We start from the raw sequence: 17,900 nt of genomic DNA, 5'->3' as shown, positions 1-17,900 counted from the left end.
AATCCAAATCAGACCAGAGCCGTCTCTCAGAAATCCTCTCCATGCCGTTCCACGTTGCACGGAGGGCTTTCCTGTACAGGCTTCTCTTCCACACTCTTCACATCCTCATCCTCATTTTCTGTCTGGGCAAGCCATGATGTTTCATCTCGCCATCCGGAGGAGGGGAGGGGTGGTGGTCACTAGTCTAAGGTTCTCTATGGGGGAGTCCTCACTTTGTCCATTGGGGATTTGCCATGGAGGGTGTTGCACGCGGCAGTCCCATGAAATAGAAGATTAAGTGGATACACAGCTTCCAAGGCCACCTGTAATTTCTGTGACCTGGAGGAGTCTGTGTTTCACATTCATATAGAGTGTGTGAGTATGCATCCCTATATCATTATCTTAGGGAGCTGCTCTGCAATTTTTGGCTGCAATTCAATCTCACGCTCCTGATATTTGACCACCCAGTATGGAGTGGAGCAGGCGGATCAGAGGACCTCTTCATGGGACTGGTCCAGGTACTGACCAAGGTGACCATTAACAGCTCCAAGCAGCATGCGGTAGAGGTGTTTGACCAACTCAACTGCCTGCCTTTCTTCCACAGCCTTGTCTACGCCTGGGTATCCCTGGAGAGAGAGAGCATGGTGTTGGTCGATATGCTTCATGCCTTCCAGGCTGGTGGGCACCTATGAGATGGAGTGCATCATCACCTCTGGAAATGCCACCTTAATTTGATTAGCTAAGTTTCCTTTAAAGTCTTTGGCTTTAGGAAAAAAGACAAACAAAATGGTTAAATAGCCTTAAATTGCTTACTGCCTAAATGTGTATTAATGTATATGAATTATGTTTAATTATAAGCAGGCGCTGGGCACTAACAGGTTACTCACTTGAATTCCTATAGACACAGACTGAAACTTTGATTGTTGGGTTCTGAGGTGTATGTTTGTAATGTGTAACCCTGGTCAAATATACAAGCTTGTAAAAGATTTGCTCCAGTTCCAATCTTCAACAACTGGCTTTCTGGGTGATAACATGGTAGCAGAGTGTTAACATAAGAAATAAAAACAGGAGCAGGAATAGATCATGTGACCCATTGAACCAGATCCACCATTCAATATGGTCATCGCTGATCTTCGGCTGCCGAAAGATATCAAAAATTTGTCTGTCTCAGTCTTAAACGTATTCCACAATGAAGCTCTGACAGCCCTCTGGGATAGTGAATTGCAAAGATTCACAACCCTTTAAGTGAAGAAATTTCTCCTCATCTCAGTCCTAAATCATCGGCCCCTGATCTTTAGACTGTGGATGAATTTTAAGGGAGGTGGAGAGATGTGTATTGCTCAAAAGGGCTGACTTTAGCTGACTTTAAATAAGGCCACCCCACAGCAATAACATGCTGCCAGCAGCCTAACCAAGCTGAGGGTCAGACTTCCACCCTTCAGTGGGAGGAAGTCGAGCCCTTGAGAGCTGCCAGCCAATCTGATTATCTGGCAGCTCTAAGAGTCCCAGCAGCACCAGAATTCAGAAGTAGGCATTGCTGGGACTGCAAGCAGGTTCTGGGCTGAAGAGGACATAGCTACCAGAGAGAGGTAAGTAGAGGAAGGAACAGGGAGCCTTTGGAGTGGGGCTAGAGCAGGGTGGGTTTTGGAGGCCAGGTGGGGAGGAACAAAGGGAAGGTAATATCTTGGGTGGGGCAGTGGGGGTGGCAGGATACACCCGATACACACGGCACCCCCCCTGAATGATGCGCCCTCCTTCCTTCCTGCCTTCTCAACAAAGTTGTTTGAAAAACAGCCATCCCACTCTCACCTGCCTGCCACTTCCCAGTGGTTTATGGTAGTGGAGGCAGAGAAGGCCTTAAGTGGGCAATAATTGGTCACTTAATAGGCCTAAGGCTGGGCAGGCTAGTGCACACCTTAATCACCCCCCGTATTATGAGGGCTGGGTTGGGGGTGGGCAGAAAAGCAATGGGCCAGCCACCCGACATATCCGAAAACATGCCCAGCGGGGGAACCCGTGTCTCCATATTTTAAGATCCCCCCCCCAGCCATGGAAAACAACCTCTGAGTGTCTATCCTTTAAAGCCCCTTCAGAATGTTCTGTTTTCAATGAGATCAATGAGTTGTTGCCTAAAGATGAAGACTGGAAGTCAAGGGGGAAAAAAAATTCAGACAGGAAAGTACAATCCTAGTAGCCATTGTGGAAAATGGCACAAAACAAGTGTAAATTATGGGGCTATGATTATTCTTTGATTGCTCAGGCTCTGACCAGTGGAAGAATGAAGTTGATATGTGGACATAGGTTACGCCCCGACCAGAGAGAAACCAAGGTATGGCCTTGGCGTTATCACTTGCTTCAAGAAGTCAAGTATTTTATGAGCTAGATGTCTGCTGTTGTATAGTATTAAAGGTTTGGACCTTCTATTAAAGTTTTTGGATGAAATTTACAAGAAAAATTATCTGTTAAGTGCCTATGAGGCATGGTTTAACTGTGATAGATTTTGGAAACAAATTGGCACTCCACAGAAGAATATGCCTTTAACATGTTGTGTAAAAGTATGATGAAATTCAATTTGGGGACCCCTGGATCTGTACCAGTTTTTAAATTGCTGGATTGTGCTAAATTATATCATGTGGACAGATGACAGGTGCTAACCGTCTTAGATCAAGTGTCTGCTGCCTTGAAAAGAATTCTTGGAGAATGTCATTTTCTCAAGCCTTTATGGAATAAATGGGAGGTTCTGCCATGACACAAAGACTAGGGGACTTGATGATTGTTAATAGGCCAGTGCTAATAACTCAGGTGATAATCCAGTGGGGCCTGTTGAATGGAGGGATCCAATAATTGTGGAACAAGGAGGAAAAGCTACTGGCAAATTTAAATATTAGTCGAATATTCAAAATGAAAGGCTAAGTGGGGTCCATAGGCTGATGGAATGAGGTGAAAGAGTGGAGCATAAGGAAGCACAGTGCAAATACTGATAGTGGACTCGGAAGTGACTCTTGTGTTGAAAACAATCACAAACTGGTGAAAAACCCACTGATAGTGCAAGTATACGTGGTGATAGATACATGGATGGGAGAGGTCTGGAGGGTTATGGACTAGGTGCAGGTCAATGGGACTAGCGGAATAATATTTCGGCACAGACTAGAAGGGCCGAATGGCCTGTTATCTGTGCTGTAGTGTTCTATGGTTCTATGGTTCTATAGACCATACATTGATGGGATTACATAATGAAATAAAGAGCACAAAACAGCCTCCGAACAGAATTAGAAACAGAAGTCCTCATGATTGTGAAGTTTTGGTGGCTACCAACAAACTAGAGGATAAATTAATAGGGCAGGCAAAAGAAAGGGAATTAGAAGGAGAGAGTTTGGAGTTTATTATGAAGTACCAGATAAGGGACACCAGCTTTGTCACATAGGTGGATCTGTATTGAAAAAGTGCTTGCAGAAGGGACTTATAAGCCCAAAGTGAGGCTAGTTACTGGGGCTTTGAAGAGCAAATGGGTATTATAGAGAATATTAGTGTGGACTCTCCCCCAGCTAGAAAACTAATCTTGAAAATCTCTTTAAGTTCTCTCTTGGAATGTATAGGGGCAGCGAAAAATATGTTTAAATTAATTGATTAAGAGCCTTAATAGGCCTCTTAATTGTGGGCAGGCATGCTGCAGACTCTCTTGCGCACACCCACTGACCAAAATATTGCATGAGTGTGCGATGACGTCGGGACACTCGCCCTATGTCCTCGCGCATTATTTTACGCCTGATCAGGTCAGGCGCATGCACGCCAGCCAGCGGGACGTAAAATCCTGCCCATAATATTTCTGATGGGTGGGAATGAGAAATGTAATTTTATTTTGGGAAGTTAAGAAGATTAAAAGAGATAAAAACAAAAAACTGCGGATGCTGGAAATCCAAAACGAAAACAAAAAAAAAAATAAAAAAAGGTTTTTTAAGTCCTCTGGCTGTCGAAACACTGGCTCTTGTGGAGGCAGTGGATATAGGATTCTATCTGTCAAATATTTTAAGTGAGATTTTATACAATGGGCATACTGAAGATAGTATATCCATTCAATTATGTAGATAATCATTTGTTGTGGAAAAATGTACACTTTATTAAAAGTGTGAGTGAGAAAAGATTACAGATTGCTGGCTTGAAACGAATGCTGGAAAGAAAGGAAATCTCTCAAAATAAATGAATGGATGCAAGGCATCAGCTGTCCAACTGTTTCATGAAAAGAAATGCATACCTGCAGAAATTGTTAGGGTCCTAGAGGAGGGGCGTCTCATAATGTAATGCTTCTTAAAGGTGGAACTTTTTGATTTAATTTATTTTTCAATATTGGTTGTGCATATTAACTCAAATTTTTATTTAAAGAGAGAAGGGAATCTGTTAATTGTATATTGTATGCAGGTGCCAGGCATTAACTGGTGATTCACTTGAATCCCGATAAGCAGACAGACTGAAACTCTGCTTAATAAAAGCAAAATACTGAGGATATAGGGGAAATCTAAAATAAAAGCAGAAAATGGTGGAAAAACTCAGCAGGCCTAGCAGCATCTGTGGAGAGAGAAAGAGAGTTAACGTTTCAAGTCCTGATTCTTTCTTAAGATGCTACTGCAGGCCTATGATCAGTGTCTGCCCTGCTGAATTTCCCACCATCCTTAACAGTGAGCTACCTATAAACAGCACTATAAACGCTGGCAAGCTCAGTTATTCAATTTTAATGAGGCCAATAATGAAAATTGATCAGGCCAGCCACCAATGGCACTGAGCAGGCGGAACAGTCGCATTGCCCATTACCCGCCTCATGTGCACTCAACACGTAAAATACCAACTTAATTTACCAATCTCTGTTATGTTCCTTGTGTTATTTCAGTCACCCTCCTCATCTATCACTTCTTCTCTATCACCTCTGCTTTTACCTTCTGTTTTGCTCCTCCCTCTTCATTTCCTTCTTTTGGGTAGGAGCTTCATGTAGCAGTGAAGGGCACTACCAAGGGATGCTTGCCACATTTTCTAATGATGGTTGCAGGAAAATTGTGTTTTACTGGTCTTGATGTTTTCCTTCCTATCTCCTCCATTTCCGTTGCTTTCCCCACATCCTCACTTCCATCACCTCCCCTAACCCTTTCCACCACTCCCTTGGTGTCATCTCCTTCTGTTCCCTTTCCATGTGCATTACCTCCCCGTGTCCTGTATCCTCCCCTGTCCCTTTCTGCCCCATTACACCCCTATCACTCACTCCTTCCCCTGCAACTCTATTCTATCAGTACTTAACCTCTACCCCATTTCTGTTCTCTCAGCCTCCAAATCTCTCATCTATTCTCCTCACTCACCATTTGCACTAAATCCCAAAGTGGGTGCCCAGCATTAAACTTTTTTTAAATGTAGTTTTCAAGTGCATAAAGTGCTATTGTCTAAGTTGCTTAGAGCTTGGAAACCAATGAAGGACAAAGAATGGAATGAGGATCTGGGACACCAGCAGGTTAAGTCCAAGATGGTTGGGCATTGTCAGTAGGTGGTCTATGTGGATGCTGAAAATCTGAAACAAAAACAGAAAATGCTCAGCAGGTCTGGCAGCAGCTGTGGAGAGAGAAACAGGGTTAATATTTCAAGTAGATGATCTTTCATTAGAACCTTTCATCAGGCCATCAACCTGAAACATTAACTATTTCTGTCCACACCAATGCTGCCTGACCTGCTAATTATTTCCAGCATTTTCTGTTTTTTAAATCATTGTATTGTGCTTCTACCAGGATGGTAGAAAGCAGACTAGACAGTTCTTTTTCATCTAGCAATTCCTGTGTTCCTAACTGTGAAACCAGTACTGAAGTAAACTGTCTCAGAATTGAGTAGTTTTGTGAAAAAACTGAAGAGGTTCTCCCCATTTCAGCACATTAGGCATTAAAAAAAAGACATACATACAATAATAATTTCTACTCACTGATGTTTTAGTTTTTGCAAAGCTTATTCCTTTGTTACTTCCTACCCCAGATCATTTCATACACCACTAAAAATTTGGTAAAAGAAATAGATTTCATAAAAACTACTACCTACCCTCTAGAACAAGTTCTTCCAATCTTCCTGCTGGTCCAAGAGACGAACTCTGTTAAATAGGTTAACAATATTCATTACATACACAAATACATCAAATATGTTAAAATAAACAGCACAAATACTGCATGTGAGTGGTGATCGAGTTGGTACTATTGATAGAGTTGATCAACAGACACTTCTTAGATGGAAACTCTTAGTTTATTTACAAAGGTATTCAGCAGCTTACATTTCAAACTCTATCTCTACACTACTAACTACTGAGGTAGCCCACACTACTCTACTATTGGATACTGAGATCATGTGATCTTCCTTTATAACATTCTTTTTGAAGGTATGTTACACATCAGATAAAACCATAATTACCATATCCCTCTCTCTTTATTCAGAAATACATTTTATATTTACAATTACGATTTTCTCAATATAGCAAAATATTTACACTGATAAGTAATTTACCAATTCAGTGTTTCTGGGGGTTTCCTTATGAGTGTAGAGCATCTCAGCTCTAGAACTTCAGATGCCTTGTCAGGAACCTCCTTTTCCAGAGTTGTCTGTTTATTCAGAGAAGTGTTGAATTCTTTCTGTTTCCCTTCATACTTTACCAGAGGTACAAACTTAGACCTGAGGGAAACTTGTAGTGTGTGAAGGTCTTTCAGCGGGTTTTTCTTTTCCTTCCGGAGGTTGCTCACCTCGTCTTGAACTCCATCCTTAAGCACGGTCTCTTCGAGTTCCTTCTGCTGTTCTTCCATGTTTTGGCCTAAGATAGCCTGCATTTCTTCAGGTTGTCAAGTCTTTACACACTCATTTTTCAAAGCAGAGATGCTCCCTGCTTACTTTTGGAATCTCAGTGGCCACTTAAGGTTGATTTCCCTTAGCCAATTTCACCCTAGAAGGCTTGGTCCTCTGCCTCTCAATACCAACACTGGTAGCCTTACCAATTGGCTTCTATATTGGACAGTTACTCTACTTATGCCTTTGACTTGGATGCCTTCACCTGGGTATGATTTTAATTGGGCAGCTGTTTCTTCTAAATTTAATTGATGTTCCCCATTATTCAGATATCTGAAGATAACTTCCCCAATTACTGTAGTGGAAGCTCCTGTGTCCACTTCCATTCTAACTGGTCTACCATTCACTTTCACTGTTACATATATTGGTTCTGTCTTTCCGGCCTTCAAGTTAAATAGTGAGTAAATATCTGAATTTGCTGCTTCAGGCTCTTCTACATTGTAGATCTCACTGAGTTTTTTCTTTTGTTTAAAAGTCTGCTTGACTCTTTCCTTGCACTGTCTCGTTATGTGGCCATTTCTATGACAGTAAAAACATCCTATTTTTTCAAACTACCAATCGTTTAAAGACTGCTCGTTTCCATCTCTATTGAAATTATTTCTTGTTTTTGCTACAGTTTACAGATAAACTGCAAAGCTGTTATATACATAGATACATGACCTCAATATTCCCCGGATTGACCTGGAAGTACTCGAGAAAGTTGAAGAAATTTGACTTTTTCCTCAGAATCACTGAGTTTTTTTGAAAATAAATAAAAGCTGCCTGTTACAAATGTCAGCCTTACATACCCTTTCAACCAGTCCTGTAAGCAGACCACTGCATGTCTTATGTTCAGCAGTTCACTTGTCCTGCCCAATTATCCAATCCAAGAGTGACCAATAAGTACAAGGAGCACATGGGCTTCTTTGTCACTAAGACTGCGGCTATCCGAATAACTGGTCCTGCTGCTTCCCTCCCTTCCCCTAGCTCACCAAGTCAAATTTCCTCCAAAGTTCCATTCTGCCCTAGCCATGCATTCACATCTTTCTCTAGTTTCTTTCATATCTCTCCTCATGCACTTTCCAAGCTCATCTTATTTATGAGATCCACAACCTGCTCCCAAAACCCGAGACCCCCCCCACTAAACTGCTGACCATCTATCTTCCTTCCCTGGTCACCATGTTAGCTGATATTGTTAATGGTTACTGCAAGTCTTTTTTTTTCTATTGTTAATCGTTCTCTCTCTTATTAGTTTCTCTCCCCAACAAAACTGCTGTCGTCACCTTTCTCCTCAAAAAACAAAGCATTGACTCCATTGCCTTTGCCAGGTACCACCCCATTTTCAACCTCCCTTTCCTCTCCAAAGTCCATCAACATGTTGTTGCCTCCCAAATAATATTCCCTCAAATTTCTCTTTGTTGGGGGGCCTGGTTTTTGCACTGTGTGGTCTCTTTAAGGTTACCACAGGGTTGCACATGCACATATAGGGGACGTTAGTTGTGCATGGCCTGTTTGTTTCTTGTATTGCTGTACAACCATGTACCCATGGATGAAGTATTGCTCTCAAATCAATCCTCATTTTTCCCAGAACCTCATGTTTGATTCTTTCCTATCATGCTTCTGCACTGCCACAGTACTGAAACGGCTCTTATCAAAGTCACAAATTGTATCCTGTGTGACCATTATAAAGGCAAGATATCCCTCCTCATCCTTCTGGAGCTTTTTGCAGCCTTTGGCGTGGTTCACCACACTATTCTCCTCCAATACTGGGTAAGGCTGCACTCGCCTGGTTCCATTCATATTTAATTGTAGCCAGAGTATCACTTGCCAAGTCTTCTTTTCCCCCTCCCTCACCGTTATCTATGGTGTCCCGCAAGGAGCTATTCTGGCTCCCTCCTGTTTATCATCTATATGCTGTCCTACAACAATATCACCCAAAAGCACAGCCTTAGTTTAATATGGACACCTATGACATCCAGCTCCAACTCTCAACTCCTCCACTGTCGAAGTAGTATACTGGTAATATACCAGTAATCCAGAGGCCTGGACTAATGCTCCAGAGATTCAAGTTCAAATCCCCCATGGCTGCTGGTGGAGTTTAAAGCTAATTAATTAATATATCTGGAATAAAAAGCCAATCTCAGTAATGGCGATGGGGGGGAGCCCAGCATGTCAGTGCAAAAGACCAAGCTGAAGCATTTGCAACCATCTTCAGCCAGAAATGTCAAATGGATAATGCTTCTCTGCCTCCTCCTGAGTTCTCTAGCATTACAGATATCAGTCTTCTGCCAATTTGCTTCGATATCAAGAAACAGCTGAAGGGACTTGGCACAGCAAAGGCTATGGGCCTTGACGATATCCTGGCTGTGATGCTGCAGACTTGTGCTCCAGAACAAGTCACACCCCTAGCCAAGCTGTTCCAGTATAGCTACAACACTGGCATTTATCCAATAATGTGGAAAATTGCCCAGGTATGTCCTGTCCACAAAAAGCAGAATAAATCCAACCCAGCAATTACTGCCCCATCAGTCTACTCTTGATCATCCGCAAAGTGTTGGAAGGTGTAGGCTACATGCAAACAAGTGGCACTTATTCAGAAATAACCTGCTTACCGATGCTCAGTTTGGATTCCGCCATGGGCACATGATTCCAGATCTCTTTACAGCTTTAGTCCAAATACTGACAAAAGAGCTGAATTCAAGAGATGAAGTGAAAGTGACTGCCCTTGGCTTCAAGGCTGCATTTGATCGAGTGTGGCATATAGAGCCCTAGCAAAATTAAAGTCAATGGGAATCAGGGGGAACCTCTCCACTCGTTGGAGTCATACCTAGCACAAAGGAAGGTGGTTGTGGTTGTTTCAGGCCAACTATCTCAGCTTCGGGGTGTTGCTGCAGGAGTTCCTCAGGTAGTATCCTAGACCCAACTATCTTCAGCTGCTTCATTCGCTGATGATGGTAGTAGATGCACTGGTGTTAATTTTCCAAAATTCCCTAGATTCTGGAAAGGTTCCATCAGACTTAAAAGTAGCAAGTATAACCTCTCTATTCAAGAAGGGAGAAAACAGGAAACTATAGGTCAGTTGGCTTGACGTCTGTCATGGGGAAGGTGTTACAATCAATCATTAAGGAGGTTACAGCTGGGCAAGGTAATCAGGAAGAGTCAGCATGGTTTTATGAAAGGGAAATCATGTTTAACCAATTTATTAGCATTCTTTAAAAGAGTAACATGCGCTGTAGATAAAGGGGAGCCTGTGGACTTGCTGTACTTGGATTTCCAGAAGGCATTGATAAGGTGCTACATCAAAGGTTACTGTAGAAAATAAAAGCTCATGGTGTAGGGTGTAACATATTAGCATGGATAGAAAATTGGCTGGCTGGCACAAAACAGAGAGTATGTAGAAATGGATCTTTTTCTGATTGGCAGGATGTGACGAGTGGAGTTCCGCAGGGGTCTGCGCTGGGGCCTCAACTTTATACAATTTATATCAATGACTTAGATGAGGGGAGTGAAGACATGATAGCTAAATTTGCAGCAGACAACACAAAGATAGGTAGGAAAGTATGTTTTGAAGAGGACATAAAGAGGTCGCAGATGGATATAGATAGATTGAGTGAGTGGGCAAAAATGTGGCAGAAGGAGAATAATGTGGGAAAATGTGAAGTAGTTCACTTTGGCAGAAAGAATAAAAAAGCAGAGTTTACTTAAATGGAGAACAGCTACAGAATTCTGAGCTGCAGAGGGACCTAGGTGTTATAGTACAAGTCACAAAAAGTTAGGATGCAGGTACAGCAAGTAATTAAGAAGGCTAATGGAATGCTAACCTTTATTATGAAAGGAATTGAACATAAAAATAAGGATGGTATGCTTCAGTTATACAGGGCATTGGTGAGACCACATCTCAAATATTGTGTGCAATTTTAGTAAATGCATTGGAGACGGTTCAGAGGAGGTTTATTAGATTGATACCTGGAACGAGCGGGTTGTTTTATGACGAAAGTTTAGATAGACCAGGCTTGTTTCCACTGGAGTTTAGAAGAGTGAGGGATGATTTGATTGAAGTATATAAGGTCCTGAATGGTCTTGACAAGGTGGACATGGAAAGGAGGCTTCCCCTTGTGGGTGAGTCCAGAACTAGGGGGGCACTGTTATAAAATTAGGGGTTGCCCTTTTAGGACAGAGAAGAGGAGAAATTTTGTCTCTCAGAGGGCTGTGCGACTTTGGAACTCTCTGGCTCAGAAGGCAGTGGAGGCTGGGTCACTGAATAATTTTAAGACAGAGGTAGATAAATTCTTAACAAAAACAAAAATACCTGGAAAAACTCAGCAGGTCTGACAGCATCTGCGGAGAGGAACACAGTTAACGCTTCGACTCTTCAACAGAACTAAGGAAAAATAGAAAAGAGGTGAAAAATAAGCTGGTTTAAGGGGGGGTGGGACAAGTAGAGCTGGATAGAGGGCCGGTGATAGGTGGAGGTAGCCAAAAGATGTCATAGACAAAAGGACAAAGAGGTGTTGAAGGTGGTGATATTATCTAAGGAATGTGCTGATAGGTGACATTAAGGGTAGAAAGCAGGACGAGCAAGGTACAGATAGCCCTAGTGTGTTCGTCCTGCTTTCTACCCTTAATGTCACCTATTAGCACATTCCTTAGATAATATCACCACCTTCAACATCTCTTTGTCCTTTTGTCTATGACATCTTTTGGCTACCTCCACCTATCACTGGCCCTCTATCCAGCTCTACCTGTCCCATACCCCCTTAAACCAGCTTATATTTCACCTCTTTTCTATTTTTCCTTAGTTCTGTTGAAGAGTCATATGGATTTGAAACATTAACTGTGTTCCTCTCCGCAGATGCTGTCAGACCTGCTGAGTTTTTCCAGGTATTTTTGTTTTTGTTTTGGATTTCCAGCATCCGCAGTTTTTTGCTTTTATCTTAGATAAATTCTTGTTAGGCAAGGGAATCAAAGGTTATCGGGTAGATGGGAATGTGAAATTCGAAACATAAACAGATCAGCCGCGATCTTAATGAATGGCGGAGCAGGCTCAAGGGGCCGAATGGTCTACTTCTGCTCCTATTTTGTTATGTTCATATGCACAGCGTTCAGTATCATTCACAACTTCTCAGATACTGAAACAGTCCTTGCCCGGATGCAGCAAGACCTGGATAACATTCAGGCTTGGGATGATAATTGGCAAGTAACATTCGTGCCACACAAGTGCCAGGCAATGACCATCTCCAGCAAGAGAGAATCTAACCATCTCCCCTTGACATTGATAACCATTGCTGAGTCCCCCACCATCAAAATCCTGGGTGTTACCATTGACCAGAAACTTAACTGGATCAGCCATATAAATATTGTGGCTACAATTGCAGGTCAGGTCAGGGATTCTGCAGCGAGTAACTCACATCCTTACACTGAAAACCCAGTCCACCACCTACAAGGTATAAATCAGGACTGTGATGGAATACTCTCTACTTGCCTGGATGAGTGCAGCTTCAACAACACTCAAAAAGCATGACACCATTCAAGACAAAGCAGCCCATTTGATCGACATCACATCAACTACCTTAAACATTCACACCCACTGCTACCAGTGTGCAGTGGCAGCAATGAGTATTACCTTCAAGATGCACTGCAGCAATGTGCCATTCCTCCTTCAACATCACCTTCCAAAACCACAGACTCTACCACCTAGAAAGACAAGGGCAGCAGATTCCACCACCTGCAAGTTCCCCTCCAAGTCACTCGCTATCCTATCTTGGAATTATATCATCGTTCCTTCACTGGTGCTGGGTCAAAATCCTGGAACTCCCTCCTAAAAGCATTATGCGTGTATCCACATGGACTACAGCAGTTCAAGAAGGTAGTTCACCACCACCTTCTCCAGAGCAATTAGTGATGGGCAATAAACATTGGCCTTGCTAGCAACACTCGCATTCCACGAATGAATAGCAAAAATTCTCAAGGGGCTTGACAGGGTAGCCTCTTCAGAATATTGTATGCTAACAATCTGTGCTCCTTATATGAGTACACCCAAGACACTGAACATCAGCATTTACAAGTTTCACACCTTTTAAAAGATATTCTGTTTTTCTGTTCTTACTACCAAAGTAAATAACCTCACACTTCCCCACATCATTTTCCATTTGCCATTTTGTTGCCTGCTCACTTAACCTCTCTTTTGCAGCCTCTGTGACCTGCTTACCTAGCTTTGTATCATCAGCAACCTTAGATACATTACTCTCAAGTCTCTTGATCGAAGTCATTAATATAGATTGTAAATAGTTGATGCCCCAGCACTGATCCTGTGGCACTCCATTCCACAGCCTGCCAACTTGAGAATTCCCTGTTTATGCCCATTCTTTGCCTCCTGTCTATTAATCAATCCTTTATCCATGACAATAAAAAACTCCCAACTCCATGAGCCCTTACCTTGTGTATTTTGTTTGACGCCTTTTGAAAATCCATATAAATAATATCTAAAGGTTCCCCTTTATACATCCTACTAGTTACACCTTCAAAAAACTGTAATAAATTTGTCAAACATGATTTCCCTTTTGTGAAACCAAGTTGACTTTGTCTGATCATACTATGATTTTCTAAAAGCATTGTTAAGACTTCGGTAATAATAGATTCCAATATTTTCCTGATGACTGATGCCAGGTTAACCGGCCTGTAATTCCCTGTTTTCTCTCTCCCTCCTTCCTTGAAATTTTGTCCCCGTTTCTTTTCACATAGGAAGATCTACTCCTGCCCTGGTTGGGCACAAGAGCAATTAATAAGGCAAGATACTTGTTGTACGTTGCATTTCAGTTCAATAGGTTTCAAGAAAAGGTCTTAAATCTTGTATGGTTGAACATTAACTGTTTATTGATGTACATATATACAGGGTATAGCCCAAACTATGATCTAACTCCATGCTTGCGTCTACAAAGGCCTCTGTCCAGTCCACAACCGACTCTAGTCACAGGTCATGTGTCTCTTTGCATCACACTATAGGCAGTACTGTTTCCCAGTCACATATTAACCCTTGCTATGCCAGATATCCTTATAATACACTGCTATATTCCTCCAACTCCCACCACCTCCACCATTACACTCATGGAGACTCCTAGGGCCAGATTTTCAATGCAGGGCCGGGAACCCAACACCTGGATGCATTCCAGGTCCCAGCTCCGCACCCATGTTGCCTCTATTGTGCCTCTATTTTTAAATTCAAATGGTCTAATTGGCCAGGAGGTGAGCTCGGCACCTAATTAGAGATGCCGAGCGCCTCCAGGAGGCAGGAGCTGCCTGCCTGGTACCAGCAGCAAAGGCAAGTGGCAGCCAGGTTGAGAGCAGGCAGCTCCCAAGAGGGCCAGCAGCGTCCATGGCAATGCAAGGGGCCATGCAGGCTAGATTATGGAACTGACTCATGAAGGACCATGAAAGATCTGATGCCCCTGCAGCAAATCTGACAGCTGTGCACCAACGTACACCAGACTGTTGGGGTCCACCGATTTCAAGATTCAAAATTGCAATCACGAATGTACAGGCTGCTTAACAAGCTAATTAAGGAGCCTAAGAGGCCATTAATTGCAGTGGGTGGGTTCCCCCTTCCCACCCCATCAGCTGGCGCTTCAAAGATTCAAATCTGTCTCGGAGGCATTGGGATCCTCAGATGATCTCCGGAACCAAGATTTTTAAATTCCACCTGCAATGGGTCCTGTCCCCACAGCCCTTTGAAAATCTAGCCTCTCAAATACATTTTTAGTGTTTATTCATCCCAAAATAATATCCAATGTTTGCAGACCAGGAGACTACTTTCTTCAATTTAGACAAAGCCTAAGGCCCCTGCCCCAACATCCCAGATTGTGTCCCGGTTTTCTCAAAATCTTACCCTTCAGTGTTCCCAGAATCTCCAAATCACTTCCAAATCCTAGAATTGCCCTTAAATATTTTCAACAGTCTAACTCCATCTTAGTACAGTCCCCTTCCCAGTGCTCTTAGATCTCAAAGATGTACCCTCCCCACAATGCTAATTAACTAATGGCCTTGATAATTTTGCATATAAAATACATTGCAGTACACTTTACTTTCTGTGACACATTTGTTTGGTCTCTCTTTATGTTTGCATTCACAAGATATAAAGACTTTCTATGTTAATGTACTTGATTGTCACATCTTCTGTATTCTATAATATATAGTTTTGGGCACTGCTTCTCAGGAAGGATATATTATCCTTGGAGTGAGTCCAACACAAATTCACCAGGATTATATCAGAGTTTAAATGGTTAAATTATGATGTCAGGCTTCTATTCCCTTGAGTTTAGTAGGTTGAGGGGTGATCTAATTGAAGTGTGTAAAATGATAAAGGGATTTGACAGGGTAGGTACTTCCACTGGTGGAAGAAACCAGAAGGTGGCATAGGCCTGGATTTTTCAGTCGGTGGGCGGGCTCTGCAGGAGCGGGCAAGCACAGCAGGAGCAGGAAGAGGCGGTTGCAGAATCGACCACAATCGGCTCCGCGCTGCCATTTTACGCGGGCGGGCCAATTAAGGCCCGCCCAGTGTAAGACACAAGCCGTAGCACTCAGTGCTACCTGTGTGGGCAGGGGGAGGAGGGAGAGTCAGGGCCAGCGCTCTTTCGTGCATGCGCACAAAAGAGCGCTTCAGTCTCCCTGAGGCACAGAGCTGAAATAATTAAATAAATGGGAAAAAAATTTAATTAAACATGTCCCCTCATGTGACTGTGTCACATGAGATGGGGCACGTTTTTATATTTCACAAAACTTTTTTATTTGATTCATAAAAGCTTTAGGAAACCTCATCCCGCTCGTGGATGAGGTTTCCTAAAAAACGTAAAGGCCGCTTGGCCTTTTCGCTTGCCCGCCAACCTTAAGGTTGGACGGGCAGCATTAACAATGACATTAATTAATTCGTTAATGGCCTTAATAAGCCTATCAGTTTTCGGCAGGCGCACACCGGAGTCGGCTGCACGCCCGCCAAACAAAACATCGCGACGACGTTGGGACGCATGCCCAACATCATCGCGTGTCATGTTACGCACTGGCATGTCGGGCCCGCCCCCACATGCTGACTGAAAAATTCAGGCCATAATCTTAAAGTTAGAGCTAAGCCATTCAGGAGTTAAATCAGAAAGCACTTCTTCACACGATGGGTAGTGCAATTCTGGAACTCTCTTTCCAAAAAGGACGTGGATTCTGGGTCAACTGAAATTTTAAAGACCGAAATCAATAGATTTTTGTTAGGTGAGGGTTTCAAGAAATACAACGTTGGGCCAAAAGGGTTGAGATACAGATCAATCATGATCTGACTAAGTGATGGAAAATGTTTTAGGAAGCTGAATAGCCCATGATAGTTCCTGTTTTCCAAAAACCTTGCAAGTCCTCAGCTACTGGATGGCACTGTTGTGATTTCCCCCATCCCCATCTGCCTAGTCAGATACCCAAGGTCTTTCCACAATTTTTTTTGACATGTTCCCTTCATTCAATCTTTAGATTTACCTGCTCCACCTGTTTTTTATATTCGTTCATGGAATGTGGGCGTCACTGGCTAGGCCAGCATTTATTGCCCATCCCTAATTGCCCTCGAGAAGGTGGTGGTGTGCTATCTTCTTGAACTGCTGGAATCCATGTGGTGTAGGAAAACCCACAGTGCTGTTAAGAAGGGAGTTCCAGGATTTTGACCCAGTGACAATGAAGGAATGGCGATATAGTTCCAAGTCAGGGTGGGGTGTGACTTGAAGGGGAACTTGCAGGTGGTGGTGTTCCTATCTATCTGTTGTCCTTATCCTTCTAGGTGGTAGAGGTTGTGGATTTGGAAGGTGTTGTTGAAGGAGCTTGGTCTGACTTTTAGGTTTACCTACTGTCCTCTGTCTGATTCTTGGGTTAGTTAGATTCCATTCCCATTTTCAGGTGCCAAATTGCAATTTTAAGCCTTAAGCCAGCATGAACCCATGTGCCAGCTATAAAGTTTCCTGTCCTCATTAGTTGTGGTTGGGCCTCAAGCCTACCAACTCACGCTTCACACTCCCCCAACCTTGCAACCTCTGGTCCCTCACCACTTATCTCTACCTCTCCTTGCTCATTAAATCCCTTATGTGATGTGTCCTCCTTTCAAGCAGGCTCTTAGCAGTGAGCTGACCAACAACATGAAGTTTTATTTTATTCATTTATGGGATGTGGGTGCTGCTGGCAAGCTTTACAAATGTTTAAAGTGATTGTTATAACTTTTTAGTTGCCTTAATAAACTGAAAGTGTCTTTCTCACCTCAATGCTTTGAAACATGTTTTTATTTCGCACCTTCAGTGCAACAAAATCTGCCATAGAGGAACTATATGCTTAAAATGATTGTACTATTCAAATGTATAGTGTCTAAAGGCTAATTTTAACTCTGGGCAAAGCTGCAGCATGTGTTATCCGAGGTGAGTGACAGAGCAAACCATTCAGCCAACTCACAAACGTCATGTAAATAATCCAAAACTAACTCCCAGCTGAACATGTAGGGAACGCCATGAAGGCTGGCTAGCACTTATGGAATGATGGGCTACCAGGGACCTGGCACTAAGATCAGTGATGAAGAGGGGCAATTTCAGTTGTGGAAGGGGGAGGGAAGCCTCCAGCAGGGGAGGCCCCAAGTTTCTTTCGAGGGCCCAGAGGGCCACTCCTGTTCCTACTGTCCCAGAAGAAAACAGAAAGAAATTAAAACATCAACGTAAATGGGCATCCATTGGTCATGATCCTGCCTGCCATCAACTTTTACTGGCAACTTCAGCATTAGGTGTCACTGGCATAATCAGCAGTTAAAATTGCATTAGTGTTTGAACATTGTCATTAGCTCCCAACATTTAACTATTAATGAAACCCCTGTTTGCATGCAGTGGGTGGCCGTAGTGCTGCTGAAAAACGGGCAGTTAAAGTGGCAGTGGTCATGAACATGTCACAAATTCAGCAAGAAGCAAAAAACACCCAACCTCCAATTTAACCACCTGCCAGTGGGCAGGATAAAAATCCAGCTTTAAATATCTTCACAAACTCAAGGCCTCTTTCTCAGCTCAGTGCTCTGAAACAAAAATAAAAGCAAAATA

General features: G+C 42.8%; 1 protein-coding gene across 2 annotated transcripts in view; it reads right to left on the bottom strand.

The window, feature by feature from the left end:
* erich2 (glutamate-rich 2) overlaps window positions 1–17,900 on the bottom strand; it is a 199,266-nt gene that overhangs the window by 166,477 nt on the left and 14,889 nt on the right. Inside the window, exon 3 of one of the 2 annotated variants that reach the window (XM_078551372.1) lies at window positions 6,043–6,091. In XM_078551372.1, the coding sequence (XP_078407498.1) occupies window positions 6,043–6,091 (49 nt within the window). Of the gene's footprint in view, window positions 1–5,464; window positions 5,529–6,042; window positions 6,092–17,900 lie in introns of those variants that run through there. The other variant, XM_078551373.1, reaches the window with a different exon arrangement.

Source organism: Cetorhinus maximus, chromosome 11 (assembly GCF_964194155.1).
Source record: "Cetorhinus maximus chromosome 11, sCetMax3.hap1.1, whole genome shotgun sequence".
Lineage (NCBI taxonomy): Eukaryota > Metazoa > Chordata > Chondrichthyes > Lamniformes > Cetorhinidae > Cetorhinus > Cetorhinus maximus.
This window is presented reverse-complemented; position numbering and strand designations above follow the sequence as displayed.